The following is a 20,192-nucleotide window of genomic DNA, read 5'->3' on the forward strand; positions in this document are numbered from 1 at the left end:
GTCTTCTCGTGAACAAAACCAGGAAGTTAGTGACACAGTGGATAGAGTGATAGGTCTGGAATCAGGAAGACCTGTATTGAAGTCCAGCCTCAGACACTCACTGTGAGACCACGGGCAAATCATTTAACCTCTCCCTGCTTCCACTTCCTCAATTATAAAGGGATAATTAAAGGAGCTACCTTCTAGGGTTGTCATGGGGATCAAATGAGACATTTGGAAAGGGCTTAGCACAGTGCTGGCACATAGTAGGAGCTTCATAATTGCTTATATCCTTCCTCTTTTACCACCCTCCCCTTCAATGTTGCTAGGATAAGGGAATTATCGATTGGAAAAAAATTTTTCCCAGTAAACATCCTTAAGAAGGGAATTGATCTAGCCATACCAAATCTCAAACTATATTATAAAGTGGTAATTATGAAAACAATCTAGTACTGGCTAAGAAGTAGTGTAGCGAATCAGTAGATTAGGTACATGTTACTTTAGAGTAAAATGACCACAGTAATCTAAAGTGTGATAAATGCAAAGAGTGACAAATGCTTTTGGAATAAAAACTCGTTATTTGACAAAACTGTTAGGAAACGGAAAATCAGTATGGCAGAAACTAGGTATAGACCAACATCTCACACCCTACAACAAGATAAGATCAAAATAGGTACATGATTTACACATAAAGAGTGTGAGCATAAGCAAATTAGGAGACCACAGAGTTATCAGATGTATGAATAAGGAAAGAACTTAGGCCCAAGGAAAATATAGAAAGTATTGCAAAATATAGAACAAAATTTTGATTATATAAAATTAAAGTTTTTGCACAAACAAAACCAATGCAACCAAAATTAAAAGCAGAAAACTGAGGGGAAAAAATTGCAAATTGATAAAGGCCTCATTTCTCAACTGTATTTCTCAAACTTTAGTCAAATTTATAAAAACACAAGTCATTCTCCAATTGATAAATGGTCAAAGAATGTTTTCAGCCAAAGAAATCAAAGCTATCTATAGTCATACAAAAAAATGTTCTAAATCACTGATTTAAAAATGCAAATTAAAATAACTCTGAGCTACCACCTCACCTATCAAATTGGCTAATATGACAGAAAAGGAAAATGATAAATGTGGGAAAACTGGGACACTAATGCACTGTTGGTGGGGTTGTGAACTAATCCAACTATTCTAGAGAGCAATTTGGAATTAAGCCCAAAGAGCCGGTAGGCCTGTATGCCAAAGACTTAAAAAAAAAAAAGGTTGGTGGGGGAAAGGACTTATTTGTATAAAAATAATGATAGCAGCTCTTTTTGTGGGTGGCTAAGAACTGGAAATTGAGGGGATGCCCATTGACTGGGGAATGGCTGGACAAGCTGTGGTGTATGGTTGTGATGGAATATGATTGTGCTATCAGATATGACAGAGGATGACTTCAGAAAAACCTGCAAAGTCTTACATGAACTGATGCAAAATGAAGTGAGCAGAACCAGAACGCTGTACGTATCAACAGCAATATTGTATGATGATCAAATGTGAATGACTTAGCTGCTATTCTCAGCAGTCCAAGGATCCAAGAAAATCCCAAAGAATGAACAATAATGCATACTATCCACCTTCAGAGAAAGAACCGATAGTGTCTGAATACAAACGGAGGCAGGCTGTTTTTCACTTTTTTCTTTCTTTTTTAAAATTTGTCTTCTTGTAAATGTTTTACATGCTTACACACGTATAACCTATATCTGACTGCTTACTGTTTCAGGGAAGGGGGAAGAGAGGGATAGGAATTTGGAACTCAAAACTTTAAAAAATATAAATGTTAAAATTGTTTTAACATATAATTGGGAGGAAATAATATACATCTGCCTATATATATGTGTGTGTGTGTGTGTGTGTGTGTGTGTGTGTGTGTGTGTGTGTGTGTGTGTGTGTAAGTAGGAATGCATGCATGCATTTATATATGTACATATGTGGGAACTGATAAGTCTAGGTAAGAATAAGAGCCTTTCCCTAAAGTTGATCAAAAGAAATGAACAGGTAGTTTTCAAAATCACCGAGAAAAAAATGCAACCTGAAACACCCCTGAGGTTTTATCTCCTGCCCATGAGAAGACAAAAAAGTCAAAGGATGAAAGCAGTAACAGCTGCGGGAGGGAGTGCTTCTGGGAACATAAGCTCACAGGTGCAGGTCTGGGGGGGCTAGGAATTTTTCCAGCTGTTGTAGAAAATGATCTGGAATCACACCAGAAAAGGCAAAATTAAGCTGTTCACACCCTCTGCCCCAGAAGGGTCCCCAGCGTGCCCACCCTTGCCATGTCCCGTGTTCCTGCAGCCCTTGGAGGGCCCCGGGATCCCTAACCCTTTAGCTGTCTGGTGGGGCTTCCAGGCTTCATGGAGGTCCCTTGGCTCCAGGCACCCTCGTCCTGAATTAGCCCACTCTCAGTACCCTGGACCAGCGAGCTCTGTGACCCTCGGTAGATGGAGCATTAACTCCTTAAGGGTATCCCCAGGGAAGCCGAGGCCCCATGATGAAAGACCAGCTCAGTCCTGAGGAACAGAGGAAAGGGGGTGGCTGTGGAATGGTAAAGTGCAGGACAGGGAGGGGCCCTGGAAATGCCATGCAGGAGGAGCCAGGCAGCCAGAAACAAAAGGCAGAGCCACAGAGGCCCCCTCTTTGACCAGCAGCCCGGGGGCCAGCCTCCATGCAGAATTAGTGCTGCTGGCATCAGTCAAAGAGAGGACCGGGGAGACTGGCTGAGCAAGCAAAGAACCTGACTGGACCTCTGGACGATGGAGCTGGCGAAGGCAGAGGGGAGGCCCCACGAGCGCCCAATGCATCACCCTGCTGGCCTGAGGGCGAAGACTGGGAGCAACTCCAGAAGCCGACAGGCCAAGGCTCCCAATTAAAAAAGCCATCTCAATCAAGCAACAGAACGAGTATTCTGCGACAAAGGAAACAGTCAATCAAGCCGGCCAGGTGATATAGCGGATAGACCTTTGGAACTGCAGTCAGGCACACCTGAATTCAAATCCTGCCACAGGCACTTTTTAGGGGGTCACTCCTCTGTTTCCTCATCTGTAAAATGGGCGTGAGCACCAGCTCTCTCCCACAGCTGTGAGGATCCAGGGAGGTCTTGGCACCGCATGAGAGGGCACGTAAGGTATGAGTACTAGCAGTCATCCTTCTACCCCGAGGAAGGCAGCCTGACAGCAGGGCAGCGGGCTCCGCCCCCCCGGGCTCCAGCCGCAGTTTCTGAGAAGGAGCGCCACAACCCTGCAAGGCATTAACTCCCAAACCATTTATTTCAGCTGCTTTGTGGGGTGACTGCCCAGCCCCCACCCAGGACTGCCGCTTCCCTCCCCCCCACCCCCCGCCATGGCCATGGAGTCTGCCGGGTCCTGCTGCTCTCCTGTCCCACCAGCTCTGGGCTCTGGCCCCGTGTGATGGCTCCGCGGCCTTTCCTGGTCCGGGTGGGGGTGTGGGGGAGGGGTCCCCAATGGAGTTTGCTATGAATCAGAGGCTGCTGCAGGGAGGGGGCCTGGGCTTCCACGCTGGTCACTGGGAGAAGCCTCAGTGGTGTCTGGACAGTCCTTTGCCTGGGCCCCCCCAGCAACAGGGGGATGGGGGAGGGGAGGGGAGCTCTCTGGGGAAGAGCCCCCCATGGCAGCGGCTGAAGGGCCATTGGGATGATCCACCCTCTCGAACAAAATCAGCATCTCACAGTGCAGGGTCTGTGGGAACAGGTCCACGGCCACGGCCCGCACTGGGCGGAAGGGAGAGCCCTTCACCCTGTTGGAGGGAGCTCGACAAAGGCTAGGGGGGAGAAGAGGGGCATCAGTGTCCAGCTAGGCTTCCTCCCCTCCCTGCAACTGGCCCTGCTGCCCAGTGCAATGGCTCTGGAGGGGGCAGCCTCAGGACAAAGGGCCTAAGCACGTGGAATGGGCAGAGCGGCCAGGTAGGCTCCGGGAATCCAGCGGCCCTCAGCCCCCTTCTCACCAGACTCAGAGGCACTCCTACAGCCCCTCGCTTGACCGAGGAGGAGACGGAGACCCAGAGAGGACCCTGGCTGGTAAGAGGCTGGGTGGGGCTGCCTCCATCAGGCAGCTTGAATCATGGGACCCCAGCCTGTGAGTGCGAAGGGCTGAGCTTTAGCAAACTCCAAACCTGCTTTCGGTCACAAATTCTTGAGTCCTGGAGATCTTCCTGATCCGAGCCCCTTATGCAGAGGGGACGGAATGGCCAAAGTGCGGGGGACCGGAGGATTGCCCAGGCCCTGCTTCCCCATCCCTGAAGGCTCCACACTTTCCTCCCCACACCCAAGAGGGGCCCAAGCAGAACTCACTCCACAAAGTTTGTCATGGCTGCCCGGGGATTGCAGGAGACATAGAGTAGTTTTTTCAGGTGCTCAGCTCTCCGGATAGCCAGGATGACTTTGGAGTCTGAACGGAGGGGAGAGAGGTCAGTGAGGAGGAAGGGCAGCAGCAGGCCAGGTCGGGCCAGAGGCCACACTGCATTCCCAGGGTGGCCCTCCTTTCCGTCTCTGCCCCTCAGGCCCTCTCTGCTGGGCCCTGCCCAGTCTATGTGCCCACCCCAAGTCCTTGTCACTCACGCAGCCCTGCTCGGGGTGGATCCACAATGGCAGTCAGCTTCTGTGAGGCCAAGGAGCTCATCAGGGAGGGGACCAGGTTCTCAGCCTTGCCACAGTGAAACTCGATGTTGTCCAGGGCTGCATGGGGGAGAAAAACCCAAGAGCTAGGCCCCAGCATCCCCGGCTATGTGGGCAGCTCCAACAGCCGACCCCAGAACTGCTGGACCCCGAGGACAGCAAGGTCCCCTGAGTCACAGGCCACTCAAGGGGTCTCTTTTTCTTTCCCAGAAGCTTAGCCTAACCTGCCCTGTCCCCAGAGCTCCTGCTCCTGCTCTCCCAGGCCACCCCATGGTCTGATCTTGTTCCATATGACTAGAAGGGCACTTTGTTTCCCCTGCATATGTGTAGAGACAGACAGACACAGACAGACATAGACACACACACACACACACACACACACAGAGGAATGGCTGCTCCTCCAGCCCCATGCCCCTTCCCTCCCAGGCCAGGCTGTAAGACCAACCAACCATTAATCTTGGCATTCACTCGGGCATCTTCCACGGCTTCCTGGCACAGCTCGATGCCAATTACTTTCTTCACTTTCTAGAAAGGAGGAGAAATGGACTCAGGATCCACCTGTGAGCCTACTTGGGGACCTGAGATTCCGTTGGTGCGAGGACCCCTCCACTGAGGGAAGCCAGCCCCTCCTCTGTCACTCAAGGAAGGCCCTAAGATGAGCACAGACTGGCCTAGGGCCACACAGCCAGCAGGGGTCAGGAAGGGGCCCTCCTGCCTCTGAGGCTGCCAGGGCCAGTGCTCCTCCCATTTTGTAGGTGGGGAACATGAGGCTCAAGGCAGTGGAGGTGTCTGCCTCGGGTCCCAGAGCTCACGACTATCGGTCAGACATTCCCTGGCTCTTCACTCTCCGACAAGGGACGTCCCCCCTCTCCCGCTGTCGCAGCCCAGGCCCCGCCTCCTCAGGTCACCCAGGACCATCGAAGCCAGTCGAGCAGGGCCCTGAAAGAGGTGCCTTTCGGGATCCCCGAGGAGAGAGGCTCAAGCTCACCTGGGCCAGGGACAGGCTGATGGTGCCGGTCCCGCAGCAGACGTCCAGCACGGTGCTCTCCCCGTCCAGCTGCGCCCAATCCTGAATGGTTGTGTAGAGGACCTCAGCGGCCGGTGTGTTCACCTGGTGAACCACAGCTGGGATGACAGCCAGAACCCGAGCGCCCCCATTTCCTTCTCCTGCTGCCTCCACAGGCCCACCCGGAGAGCTGACAAGGACTCACTCAGGCTCACATCCACTCACAGAGACCCCAGGAACAAGCTGGGCAAAAACCACCCAGAACCAATGTGTCTGGGTGAGCCCCAGGACACCGAGATCTGGAGCTGCTCAGAAACGACCCCAACTGTCCACATCCAAAGAAAGAACTATGGAAGTCAAATCGCTATCACTTATTTTTACCTTCTGTTGAGTTTCGTTTCATCTTTCTGATGGTTCCTCCTATTGGTTTTAATTTGTACTTACAACTTCACTAATGTGAAAATATGTTTAACGGGTATGTAAATGTAAAGCCTATATCAGATTGTGTGCCGTCTTGGGGAGGGTAGGGGGGAGGAAGGGGGAGAAAAATTTTCAACTCAAAAGCGTATGAAAAAAAAAAAGACCCCAGTCCGTGGCCCCTCCTTACCCAGCAGAGGCAGAATCAAGACACTGACGAAGTGCCTACCATACACCAGGCACTCTGCTAAGCACTGCATGTACAAAGCAGGGCAGAGGTGGCCCGTCCCCAAGAAGCTCCTGCTCTAGTGGGGCAGACATGGGGAGATGAGCTGAAGGGGTGTGGCTGACTGATGAGCTTCTACAGGCAGTGCCATCTTAGACTCAACATGTGCACACTGGAGCAACCTCCCCTCCCCCACCTTCCCTTTCACTGTCTAGGGCAATCCCTCAGCCCCTAACCCAGGAGTCATCCTGGACTGCTCACTCTCATCCCCCACCCCCACATTCAATATGGCGCCAGGGCCTGTCGATTCCCCCTCTTGTGCAGACCCTCATCACCTCACCATGGACCCCTGCCACGGCCTGGGCGGGGAGGGGTCTGCTGCCTCCAGATCATCTGACCATGTCATCCCCCTTCTCCATAAACTGCTGTGACTCCCTAGCACAGCCTCCAGGCTTCATACAAAATGCTCTCGTTGGCCTTCCAAGCTGTCCACAAGCTGCCCCTCCTCCTTTTCCTGCCTCCGTACACCACTCCGTAAAACACACTCCGATCCAGCGACCCCGGCCTCCCGGCCAGTTCCATCTCTGTGCCTGTGTGGTCAGCTGACCCTCCTGACCAGAACACCCTTCCTCACATCCCACTCTTGGAGTTCCCTGGCTTTCTTCACAGCAGCCTCCCCCTGTAAGGTCCCTTTCCATTTACTCCATTTTAAAAACTAACTCTCCCCACCCCACCATCAGTAAGCACAGCCCCAGTCTCCCTCCCCAGGGGAAAGAAAGGAAATAAAACGATGCCACAACAAACAGCCTCCTCCAAAGCTGCCCGCCTGGAGCGTCCCCGCTCCACCTGCTTGCCACGCTTCTGAGAGGCCACCACAGTGCTCTCTCAAGATTCCTTGAAATGGCTAACCTGGCTCTTGGGCAGTCTGCTGATTCTCAGGTTCCCTCCTGGCTCTCTGCTCCAGGTGGGGCGCTTCTGATCGGCACGTGACAGGTTCTTTTGACTTTGTATTTTTGGTTTTTTATTTTCTCAGGGAGTCATTCATTTCTATTTGATCTATTTTAGTTTGGAGGGACGCAGTTTTTTGCCTGTTGCGTTAAACTCTTAATTAATTCTCTTTTTGAGTTTCTCCTCCACAGCTCACATCTTTCCCAGTGCTTTCCTTTAATATGCTCAATTCACTCAGGCCATTTAAAACTTCTTCCATGACTTTTCTAGGAATTCTACTGGATCTAGTGGGAAATCTGTCTTTTTTTTGAGGCTCTGCTCTGAAGTGTCGGAATTATTTTCCTCTTCTGAACTGGAGTCCCGGGCACCCCTGGCCTCGTGATAGCTAGGTGGTGCAGTGGGTACAGTACTGGGCATGAAGTCAGGACTCGAGTTCCTGTACAGCCCCAGACACTCACTAGCTGTGTGGGCTAGTGTGTCACTTGGGCAAGTCACTTAACCCTTATTTGCCTCAGTTTCCTCAACTGTAAAATGGGGATAATAACAGCATCTACATCTCCAGGTGGTTGTAAGGATGAAATGGGAAGATATTTGTAAAGCACTGGGACCAGCACCTGGCACACAGCAGGCGCTATCTATGCATTCCCTTCTCTTCCCTGTGCCCTCAGGCTCTTCTTTCTTCCTAAATTCTGCCCGTGCTCTTCTCCTCCATCTTAAAAATCCTCATTTAAACAGCAAACAAAACAAGGACTTCCACAGATGCAGCGGATGCAGCCCTCCCTGCTTTTCACAGTTGCCTCTCCTTCCGAGGACAGCTTAGCTCTGCCGCCTCTGGTGGGCAGCCAGCTCAGGCCCCTCCTTGGGTGAGGCCAAACGCTTCCCCTTAAACCTCCCGGAAAGCCCTGACGACTCCGGGTGAGCGTGCGAGAGCCGGCAGGGGCCTCGGTGGCTCCCTAGTCCAACCTGACAGAAGAGCCTCCTTTCCTACGTCCCCCCAAAGGCCCAGCCTGGCCTCCATCCTTGCCTCTCCCCCAGCTCTGCAGTACAAGGCCTTCACAAACCCTCCCATTTTCTTACCCAGCCCTTGCCATCCAGTCACATCTGGTGGACGTCAGGGGGAATGGTCAGCCCTGTCCCCAAACTCTCCTCCAAGGACAGCAGAGAGAGGGGGCAGGAGGCCTGGGCTCTGCTCCCAGCTCAGATGCTTCCCAGCTGAGCGGTTCCCTGCCAGTCCCTGCCACTCTCAAAGCTACACTTCCCTTACCCTAAAACCAGGAATAACACCACATGCACGACCTACCTCGCAGGTCTGTCATGAGGAAAGTGCTAAGGAATCAAGAGTCATTATTTTGGGGGTTCCAACCTGTGACAGCAGTGATGTTAAACTCAAACAGAAACGGGGACCGTGGGTGCTACGGACCCAGAAAACCACAGCCTGACAGGATCTACGTTGTGTGGCACCTTTGTCTCTCAGAGTGACTACACGACCATCACTGCTGCTCTAGTGACCGGCCCCGGGAGCGAGGCGCTTCGTGAAGCCGGCCTCAAGCCGGGGGCCTTAGACAAGCAGCACCTTCCTGTCTTCTGAACTGATTTCAAACTGAGGCAGAATGAGTGCAGGAAGGGCCTTGCCTCGGGTCACACTGCGATTAAGGCCTTTGATCTAATGTCTCTACGGAGTGGACACCTAATACAGACAGGGAAACCGAGGTACACTGCTTGGCCACGGGGACGCTGATGGATTTGCTCCCAGAGGACCAGGTGTGAAAGCCTGCAGCAGCTAAGGCTCAGCCTTGTCATTCTTGGGCCTGACCTTGTGGGACTCTGGCCACCAGCTGCAAGGTGGCTTTTGACACGTCCCTTCCCCTCTCAGGGCCTCAGTCCCTCACCAGGGACCCCAAAGCCTCACACACAACCCACCCCTCCCTCTGGAAGGGGGTGTCGACAAGCTGCCCTGTGGGCTCCCTCCCCCTCCTGAGGAGTCCCCAGAACTGCTCCACAGGTCTCTCTACAAGGCTCTCCAGGGTCCTTTCAGCTTGAAATATTCTGTGCCTTCTCACAGAAACCCTCATTCCACCTCCGACCCACCCACATTTGGTCCCTCTGGGTCCCTTCCGATCCAAAGACCTGGATCCCTGCCCCCCATGCCTGGAGTGTAGCCCTCTCCTCCTCTCCTGGCTTCAGACCTCCACAAGTCCTTCCCACTGGTTCACACTCCTGATGCCTTCCCTCTGCTGATTTCCTCCCATCGTACACACTTGTCTCTGTGCCCCCTCCCCCCTTATACAGGAAACTCCTTCTGGGCAGGGGCTTAGCACAGTGCCTGGGGCACAACACAGCAGGCATTAATAAATGCTAGCTGCCATACCTGGAAAAATGCATGAGGGGAAATCCGGAACTTGAGCCCCAGAAGCTCCTCATGTATATATTTCTCTCCCGCAATGTGCTCCAAGGGCAGGTCCTCTCTGTTGGGAGACTTTCTGAGGACAGAACACAGGAAGACGCCTCCAGCATGGGGCAAGACAGAGCGGACACACAGGGGTCCCTCTCTTCAGACTCTAAGTCACAGAACAGCCACCAATCGGCTCACGGAGGGACCCTGGGTCTGGGCCTCACCTTCTTCCCCAAGCCCTCTCCTGTTCTAACACCAGCGACTGTGCCACCCACTCAGCCAGGCCCCGCGGCTGCCCTCTTCCTCCTCCCCAGACCGTGGCCAGGCCAGGCGCGCCCAGGGATGCCTCACCTCTGCCCCTCCTCCACGAAGTAGAGAGAGGTCACCCCACTGAGCCGGCCGGGCTCCTCCATGAAGTGCTGACTGAGGGAGGCTTTCAGTCCCACCAGTTCTTCTTTACTGAGTTTCTGAAAGGCCAAGAGGAAAGGCCACACTCAGATGTGCTGGCCTGACTGACGGGGGAGCCTTCGGCCCAGGCTGGTGAGGTCAGTTAGCCTGGGACAGCACTCAGGGGGTCACTGCCCCAGGCAGAATCAGACAGGTGCTGAGCCAAGAGTGCAGCGTCCTGGCTGCTGGAGCAGCTCAGAGGCGTCAGGGAGACTAGGAATGCCACCTGGGCAGCAAGTTGCTTCCTTCGAGCCTGTTTCCTCATCTGTAAGTTCTCCTTGACTCCCCCCTCCCCCCGACCCTGGCTCCTTCTGCCTCCTTGGCTGGATCGTCCTCCAGGTCACGCCCTCTCACCATCTGTGACTCTCGGGGCTCAGTCCTGGGCCCTCTGCTCTGCTCCCATCTCTGTGCTGATGACTCTTAGACCTGCCTGTCCTGCCCCTGCCTCTCTGCTGACCTCCCAGCTCACATCTCCTATTGCCTCTCAGACATCTCCCCTGGAAGCCCAGGAGACACCTTACACTCAACACGTCCTTCTCTTTGCCCCTCCTCCCTTTCCTATTACTGTCGAGGGTACCGCCTTCCTCCCAGTCCTCCAGGCCCCAACCCAGGACTCCTCAACATCTCACTCCCCATAACCAAGCTGGTGCCAAGGCCCGTCGATGTCACCTCTGCAGCATCTCTTGAATTCACTCCCCACTCTCCTGGGATGCCACCTCCACCCTGGTGCAGGCCCTCATCCCCTCACACCTGGACCATCAGAATCACCTGTAGGTGGCTCTGCCTGGCTCCAGCCTCTCCCCACTCCAGACCACCCTCCATTCAGCCACCAAAGGGCAGGTAAGACTGAGTCACCCCGTCCTCAGTAAACCCCCGTGGCTCCCTATGGCCTCCGGGACGAAACATGAAACACTCTGGTTGGCCTTCAGAGCCCTCCATAACCTGCCCCACAGGCTCCTGGCTGGTCCACAAAATTGACCTTCGATCTCTCAGCTTCGGGCTGCCCCTCCCCTGTGCCTGGACAGCTCTCCCTCCTCCACTCTGACCTCTGACCTCCCTTCAAGTTCCACCTAAAACCCCGCCTTCTTCAGGAAGCCTTTCCCCAGCCCTCTTTGTTCTGTCCATTATTTCCTAGTTATCCCGCAGGCACAGGGCTTGCTTTGAACATATTTGTTTGCTGGTCACCCCTGTCGGACTGTAAGCTCCCTGAGGGGAGGGCCTGGCTTTGGCCTCCTTTTGTATCCCCAGGATCCCCAGGGCCTGGCACACAGTAGGAGCTTAATAAATGTTTATGGATTGATGGACAATCTCTGAAGCCCCAACTTCATGGGAGGTTTGAGAGATCACATCTGCAAAGCAACAATATTATTATTGACATAATAACAATAACGATAGCTAACATTTACATCCACTCCTACTATGTGCTAAGCGCTTTACCACCATTATCTCATTTGATCCTCACAACAACTCTAGGAGGGAGGGGATGTTATCATTCCCACTTTACAGATGAAGAAAAAGAGGCAGGCTGAGGCAAAGTGACTTGCTCAGTGTCACACAGCTATTAGCGTCTCAGGATGGATTTGAACCCAGGTCTTCTGGCCTCCACGCCCAGTGCCACCAAGCTGTGACTTCCACTGGTCTCTTAGCACCCTAAGGCCTTCCTGACTTGCCTCCAGAGCACCCCTGACCTTCTTGAGGGCCCCTGATTACTGCAGGGCCTCCCCAAAGCCTCTCCAGAGCCCCAGCCCGAGCCTCAGGTTTCCCGGCGGCAACGCGGCCAGTGCCTGAGGGGCACGAGCCAGACGCACAGGAGGGACATCCTGCACAGGACACGGAGTCCGGCTCAGCGAGGAGGGAAACCCTTCATGCTCCTTTCCAAGGCTTTGATTTTCAGTGATTCACCAAGGGTCCCTCCTTCTCCCAGGGGCTGAGAACCACTGCCAGGGATCTCCCCACTCCCAGCTTGGGCCTGGCCAAAAGCTTGTCTGGCCTGCAATAAAAGTGACCAATCTGAACCCTTTGTCCTCTGTCTCAACAGTACCACGAGGAGATGGGCCCCTTCTTTCTGTGCCTCAGTTTCCTCATCTGTAAAATGAGGGGCTTTGCCTCAGTCCTCCATGGTCTTCCTCCAGGCCCAGATCCAGAATCCTAGCCATGGTCCTGGCTCAGGTGACTTTATACCTTGTTGGACCTCTGCTCTTCCATCTGTAGGTGGAAGGGGGCACAGCAGGGGGCCTGAGCAGCCCCTTCCAGCTCTCTCTAGGACCTTCCTCCTCCTCCTCCTCCTCCTCTCCCACAGTAACAAGGACAGCTCCCTTTAAGGGTCACTCAGAACCCTGTGAGAAGGGCAGTCCAAAGACTGCCCCCATTTTATAGATTAAACAGGCACAGAGGGGGCACATGGCCGGGTCAGAGATGGGACGTGGGGGCCCATGCACCTGTAAACGAGAGCTGAACCCTCCTTTTCAAAGAGAGAGAACAAAACAGCCCATGGAGCTGCCAGGCCCAAGGAAGAACCAGGAACACAAGACCTGGGGCAGGTTCTCATGCTGGAGGACTCTGGGCATGTCCCTGTCTGTCTGAGCCTCTGTTTTTTCATCTGTAAAATGTGGCCAAGAATCTCAAAATGTGTCTTCTGGGCCTTCAAGTGCAGCAGGCCCAGAACCGTCGTTATCCCTCTTCTCTCCGAGGCCTCCGGGACGTTCCCGGGGAAGCGTTCCGAGGCCAAAAAAGGCCTCGCAGGCAGAGGCTCAAGAGCAAGTACCTGGGGGTGGAAGTAGACGATTGCCATGATCTCCCCACTGCGGCTGGTGCGCACCGTGAGCTGCCGCCAGTGCCCCTCGTATGTCTCCGGGCTGTACACAGAGTAGGGGGTCGACCTGCAAAGAGCCGCCCCCAACATCAGGGACAGCACAGACCCACCCAGCCCCCAGGGCTCCAGAGAGCACTCCTCTGATTTCACTCTGGGTGAAGCTGGCCAGCTCCTGGTAAAAGCGATCCAGCTAGGGACAGAGAGACCCAAGACACAGGGATGCCAAACGTCAGTATCCAGCCACAGGCTCTGGGAAAAGTCCGAGGGGTGGCAGCAAATCTGGACATGTCCAACTGTCCTCACCTGGCCTCAAAAGGACACCTTTCCGCTCGCTAAGCCTGGGGCTGGCTGCAAAGTGCCTCCCCATCTTCTCTCTGTGGGAGCCGCCAAGAGCTCTTCTTGTCCAGCCCCTCCCCCTCCCTCCTCAGCCACATCTACCACCCTAGGCTGTGAGCACGAGGCCACAGTCCAGGGCTGGCCTCCTCTCTCCAAGGGCCCCGTTCTGCTAACTGGGGGGAGAGGGGACAGGAAAGGCTCAGCTCCCACAGGCCTCACACACCGAATGTACTCCTGGAAAGCCCGGACCACACGCTTGGTGCCTGCGGGATGTGGACGGTGTCAAAGGGCTCCACCACCGCACACGTACCGCCCTTGTACTTGCCCAGGCGGCAGCCCACCGTCTTATCTGCCTGGTCCACGCCCATGCCAATCAGGAACTCACACTTGTTGCGGTATTCGGTCTGAGGAAAGAAAACGGACACGTTGGCCAAGCTCTGTTTCCCTTCACAAGAACGCACTGAAATCCTGGCTTGAGTCCAAAGCACCCAGTCCCAAGGGTCTGGTTCAGCGGGATCTTCACCCGAGCACGAGGACAGAGAGATGGCCTGGCACCCCTCTGTCAAGGTGCTGCAAGAAGCTCCAATTGTTAGCTTTTTGGTTTTAAGGACCCCCCCCCCCATGCTCATGTACATGTACCAACCCCCCCGAGAATCAGCCCTTGTAATGAAGGGTTAAAAAAAAGGGCACCTCAGTACAAGTGGACAGCCAATGTATGCAGGGCTCCACACCCACAGGCCCACATCTCCAAGGGGAAGGGTCTATTTTCTCCCTTTTCGTGACGTGGTTTAAAGTACAGATTCAGTACTCAGGAGGGAGGGAGGGGAAGTCAGGGTCTGCAGGCCAGCATCCTCCACAGCCTGGAATGATGAAGGCCATCAACAAGCCATCAAGGACATGAAGAGTGGAATGGACACCTTCTAGTCGAGGGGGCCCTGGACCGCCCTCTCTTCATGAGAAGAGTCCAAGCGAGGAGCAGGAAGGAGTGCAGGCCTCTGCCCTGGCTGGTCCTGGAAGTACATGGATCAGCAGAACGCCCAGGGTAGGTGCCGAGAACGGGGAAGGGCCAGAGCCAGGCCCCACAGAAGACTAATGGTGGCTGTCCTCAAGCCCTCTGAAGGGCTCCCAGGCAGACTGACCACTTGTCAGGGACACTCTGAAGGGGATTCCAGGTCTGCCCGCTGACACTCACTGGACCACAGATGATGAGGCAGAAGGGAGCCTGGAGCTCGGCCCCTCATTTTAGAGATGAGGACACTGGGGCCCAGAGAGAAGACGAGGACTCGCCTGCCCAGTCCAGCCTGTCCCGGGCTGCCTCTCCTAAATCACAGACTTCAAAATCCCCTTATGCCCTCTCCCCTTTACAGAGGAGTCCACGGGCTGAGGCAGGCCCTCACTGCTACTGCGTGATCGGCAGAACCAGGGTTCGGTCCTTCTGGAGATCTGTCGCTAGTTTTCATTTTTTTATCGCCAGCTCCCCTGCCCCCCAGGAGAAGCCAAGCAGAAGCCCCCTTCCCCACCTGCCCTGGCAGGTCTGTCCAGAAGGCAAATCTCAGTCCGCTTGACACCCCCTCCTCCCCGCCCCTGCCCCAAAGGCGGTAGCTAGCTCTCTGAGCCCTGGGGACACTCCGGCTCCAGGAAGGTGGGGCAGGAGACCTGGTCACCTCTGTGGGGGTCTCTGAAGGCTGACTCCAGTCCACAAAGATTCACCGGGTGCCCAGAGGTACTAGGACATAGCCAGGCTTGGTGGGGAGATCCCCGTGCCCTGATGAGGAGGGGCTCCACTGGGCACACAAGAGGGGACAGAGAAGCAGGGCTAATCTCACTGCTGGATCCACCTCTTGCTCCCCCAAGCCAGGAGTTGGGCGAGGACCTCACCCCTCCGCGGCCCACTGACTCTGCAAGACGCTGCTTAAACCCGGCCCCTCCCCACGCCCATCCAGCCGAAGGCATCACAGGCACTCTGGGCTTCGTGCCACCAGGGGGCTGGAGCACGGATCCCAGCTCTGTCGTGACAGCCACCTGCGTAGCCCTGGGCAAGGTCCTGCCTCTCTTTGGGTCTCAGTTTCTCACCCCCATAATTCAGGGGCAGCCATGGAAAGGAGGCAATGGCTTAGAGAGGCTACAGTGCCATGGTGGTTCACCTTGTCACAAGGGGAGACAAGGGAAAGTCACAGTGACGTTAACAAAGGAAACAGGAAAACACAGAGATGGCTCCAACCACAGAGCCGGCCCCGGCCACGGCTCTGGCCAGCGTGCGTGGTCGTAGGGAAGGCCGGGCAGGAGGCAGTGAGGACACCTATCAGTCCTGACAGACACAGATGTGGGGAACGAGAAAGTGGGCGGAGATGAATTTGTGAGTCACAAACAGACTGATGTGCAAAAGTGTCATATTTCACTGTCTAATCACTGCCGAGCTCATGCCATTTCTTTTGCAAAAAAGTGGGGTGTGAGCATTATGTGAAGTTTTTTAAAAAAACTTGTTTCAATATTAATTAAAAATCACTCCCTGCTAAACTGTATCGTTGGCAGGCAAACTGGACAATTTAGCCAGCGTGGGGAGATGCGAGTCTGACCACATCACATGACATATTCGTGGCAGCTCTTCACTGGGGTGAGTGACAATACTGTTAGCACAGCAGCACTCGGCTTTGGAAAGATGCTTGCAACGTGCCAGAGAGAAATGCACATCCACGTGCCTCAGGGAATACGCTGCTGCTCTGTTTACCTTTTGAGCAGCGTGGGGACAGAATGACAGCACAGCACTTCGTCATTACATGATGAAAAGAGAGACAAAAAACCAAAACCAGGATGCAACAATTAGGCCGTGGCGAAGATGCTGTGGTGAAATAAGGTAAGTTTCCAATAACACACTTAATTAAAAATCAAACAAAATGATAACACAGGGCTCCCGTTTGCTCTGAGGCCCCTCCTAAACCTACCACTCCAGGAGGCAAGGCAGGACCTGTGAGGAGGGAGGGAAGAGGTCAGTACTGGACAGCACCTCCTGGCAGACGTAGCACCATCAGAACACGCCAACCGGAGCCTCCGTGGACACAGACCAGGGAGCAGCAGAAGGCCCAGCCTGGAGAGGGCAGTGCCCTCACTTCCCAAGCCAGGAGCGGCCCCCGTGACCTCACCTGAAGTGGGGACGCCTTGACACCTTCCAGGGGGCAGCAGATCCCGTTGAATTTCTGTTTTTGCATAAACAGCCAGGGCAGCAGGGCACGGTTGTTGTTCCCAATCTCCCTGGAAGACAGCAGACGAGGGGATGCTCAGCCTGGTCGATACCGGACAGCTGCCTCCTGGCCTCCCACCCCAGGCCGCAGGGCAGCAAGTCGCAGTTCCTCCGCGCCAGGGTCTCCCGGGTGGACCAGCCCTACCTGAGGGAGCTAAGAGAGGGCCAGACCTGCCAAGGGTCCTGCGCTGTGCTGGTCACAGAAGGGTCCAGAGACCCCAGGGCAACGGGAGGGGCTGGTCCCCAAACTCAGGCCCTGGCAAGATCCTGATAAGGCAATATGGCACACCAGAGCTGCTAAGAACTGGGTTCAAATCCTGCTCCTGAAAGACACTGGCTCCACAACCACATGCCAGTCACTGGACCTCTCTGAGCCTCAGCGTCCTCATCTATAAAACAACACTAAGATTAGTCACGTGACCTCAAATGAGATCACATGTGTAAAATGGTTTATAAACCCCAAAGTGCTGCATGAGCGGGTCCTTTATCTGACAATTCATGGCCAGACTCCCTCACCTCCAATGAGCCAATCAGACCGGCGGGCAGGAGCGACCTCCCACAGAGCCTGTCCCTTTGGGGCACAGCTCAGACGCTCCATCCTGATCCCCAAAGCTGTTACAGCTCTCCCATCCTCCAACCAGGAAATAACTTAACAGACACTGAGAATGTCCTGCAGGTGGCTGTGGGGAGCTAACCACCTCTGGCCATTCCCAGGGCCTTCTTTTCTCTGGCAGTTGGCCTCAGATGAGGGACTAGGGTGGGGGCCCTGGAGCCTCCTCCTTCCAGTTACAGATACCACCAACTTGCTTTATTGATGGAGAAACTGAAGCTTAAAGAACGGCAGTGATCTCACACTCTCAGAGCTGTCTGACTATGAACGGGGCCCTGTGAATGGGCTGGACACACACACACACACACACACACACACACACACACACACACACACACACAGAGGATATGACCCGCAGGACTCCCTCCAGCCAAGGATGGGCGCAGAGCTGCAGCCATACCCCACAACAGGGCAGGCGGCCAACAGATGTTAGCTGAATGAATGCATGACTGTGAGTACGTGGGAGCAGAGGTAGTCCTCCAGCTTAGCAAGGAGTTAAGTGCTTAGCATCACAATAACAGAGGACACTTAGCTAGTGCTTGAAAGGTTGCAGACTTCTTTCCATCCAGTCTCCAGACTCCTTCCAACCCGAGGAGAACAACTCCCTACACTATTACACCCCCATTTTACAGATAAGAAAACTGAGGCTCAGATGAAGCAATCTGTCCAGGGTCCCAATCAGCCGGTGTCCCAGGCAGGTGGGTCCCCAGACCGCCCCTTCCAGTGTCACAGAATGGCCAAATCCAAGGGAGGCGGGGCTGACCAGGCTGCTCCTGGCCGTTCCCTATTCCCTGGGCCGGCTGCTCTGTGGGGGACAGGCACCACCTCTGCACCCTCCCACACACTGGGGGCGCTTCAGAAATCTGCTGCCTGAACATGGGGAGCAGCCAGGGCAGCTCATCGGGTCAAGGTGAGAAAGAACCAACTTTCCAAGACAGAACGGGCTGCTCTGGTAGATAGTGAGCCAGCCATCACCAGAGCTCTCCTAGCCTCTTGCGGAGGGAGGGCTCCGCCCGGGCAGCTGCCCCTTCCCCTTTCAGGGGCCAAGGGAGCACCCTCGTCCGGGGGCCCTCAGCCCACTCATTTCACGGAGGGGGAATCCGGCAGGGGGAGCTCACTGGTTCTCAGCCCTGGACATGAGGCCGCACACCCCCTCCCCGCCCAGGACTTACTTGGTCAGCTTCTGCAGGACCTGCTCACACTCCTGCTGCTTCTTTTCCAGCTGCTCCTCATAGGGGAGGGTCCAGAGGGGGGTGACCACGTCGGCGATCTGCTTGGCCACGGGCTCCTCGGCTGAGGAGGCCGCTGCAGCCACCGCGGCCCCCTGGACTGGCCGCTTGGCCTCGCCCTGCCCCCCATCCTCTCCCTCCCTCTTCCTCTTCTTGGCCATGGGGTCGGCTTTGGGCTTGGCCAGCCTGATGCTCAGGCAGCGGCCCTTCCACAGCGCCCCGTGGAGCACCTTCATGGCCTTGTCCCGCTCCTCCTCACTCTTGAAAGTCACGAAGGCGAAAGTCTGCTTCCCGAAGAGCTTGGTCTTGTGCGGGTGCAGGCCATACTTGGCCAGAAACTTCTTCACGTCATTGAAACCCACGTAGCGGGGCACGTTCTGGATCTCCACCTTGTAGATCTCGGAGGTGAACAGGTCATCCTTGATGTAGCGGTACATGCCTGGGCCGCCGGGGCCTCCTCGCAGTTCTCGGCACCGTCCGGGGGGTCCTCTGTCTCCCGCATCTCCTCCCTCACCTTCACAGGCTCGCGGGAGGGTCTCCCCTAGCTGCCCCCTCTTCCTCTGCCATCGTCCCCACCTCTGCAGGGAAAAAAGAAGAGGCATCAGCCCACTCTCCCAACCAGGGGCGGCCAACCCGCATCTGTGGCACTCCGGGCTGCTTCTGCTCCGACTGGGCTTCCATCGGGGGAAGAGTCACGGGATGGCAAAGCCTGTCAAACCCCAGGTGGCCATCTGTGGAACCACAGGCACTGAGCCCTCAGGCAAGGACCAGCCAAGATGCCCCGTTCTGGGAAGAGGTGACCAGGTGGACGTCTTGGGGGCCCTTGGAGAAATGGGTACAAGACGAGCCCCAGATCGGAGGCAGAGGACCCGGCTTCAAGACCCAGCTCTGCTCCTCCACACCTTTGGGCAAGTCCTCCTGAATCCCGGGGGCCTCCTCTTTGGAGGGACCCACCCTGCCACCCCCACTCACCCCTAGCGCACAAAGCAGGCTGGGCAGGAAGGCGGAGGGGACCACCGCAGTACCCAGACTAAGTCCCCCTAGTCTGCACGGCCTCTGCCAGTCCCAGACCTATGACCCCACAAGAAGCAGCTGGGGGCGGGGAGCACTGGAAGCCCCCCACCCTGGGGAGGAGCAGCTGTTGTGGGGAGGGGGCTGGAGGAATGGTCCTCAGTACTAGGGGTGTCAGAGACCCCGGAGGGGACCTGGGCCACCAAGAGATGCCTCGGCCCAGGGAAAGACTGGGGGCTTCTTGTGGATGGGGGGCGGGACGGACCCCTCCCCTTGGGTGGGATATGGGAAGCTCAGACCACGCACCCGCGCTGGCCTCGGGGGCGCCGACCTGCTCTGGACACCCGAGTGGGGCTCGAATCCGTGGCCCCAGGAAGGCTGCTCTCGACCCTCACCCTGAGATCGAGGACACGCAGACCCCGGTGCGTTCCGGCTACATCCCCACCGCGCAGGCGCACCACTGCCACTATCGCGCAGGCGCACCACGCCTCCACGCAGTCGCACCTCCCCGGCCTCCACCCCCCCACCCCGTCTGTGTCAGCCCGCCAGCCTCTCAAAGCCATCCCTTCCTCTGAGGCGGAGCCGCGCCATATACGTCATCACGTCCCGCCCTGAGGCACCAACCACCTCCCTCGGTGTTGGCCTCTTCCCGTCTCCTAGTGATTCTCCTCGAAAACCCGCCCCCTTCATTGGCCCTGCTCCCGCCCCCGCCGCTCTCAACCCATTAAAGCCTCCGGACTTGAAAACGGAAGTAGGCGGTCGCTTTCGGCGGGGCCGGAAGTGGACGAGGCCGTCGCAGTGGCCGTCGGGAAGGCGGGAGCTGCGGCCTGGTTGGGGCACAAAGCCCCCGGCGGGGCGGAGTGGGGCGTTTCTTG

The 20,192-nt window shown here is 55.7% G+C and overlaps 1 protein-coding gene across 1 annotated transcript; it reads right to left on the minus strand.

Moving 5' to 3' along the window:
• Positions 1-511: 511 nt before the first annotated feature.
• On the minus strand, positions 512-19,895 carry TRMT2A (tRNA methyltransferase 2A). Its single transcript, XM_078154471.1, is given in 13 exon segments — positions 512-3,792; positions 4,322-4,418; positions 4,589-4,705; positions 5,095-5,170; positions 5,634-5,756; positions 9,611-9,722; positions 9,986-10,101; positions 12,846-12,960; positions 13,453-13,492; positions 13,495-13,633; positions 16,370-16,478; positions 18,250-18,884; positions 19,713-19,895. Coding segments are annotated over 13 exon segments (2,154 nt in total). The 5' UTR covers positions 19,881-19,895; the 3' UTR covers positions 512-3,485.
• Positions 19,896-20,192: the final 297 nt, after the last annotated feature.

The sequence above is a fragment of the Phascolarctos cinereus genome, unplaced genomic scaffold, assembly GCF_003287225.1.
Source record: "Phascolarctos cinereus isolate Bilbo 61053 unplaced genomic scaffold, phaCin_HiC Scaffold_4;HRSCAF=312, whole genome shotgun sequence".
NCBI lineage: Eukaryota > Metazoa > Chordata > Mammalia > Diprotodontia > Phascolarctidae > Phascolarctos > Phascolarctos cinereus.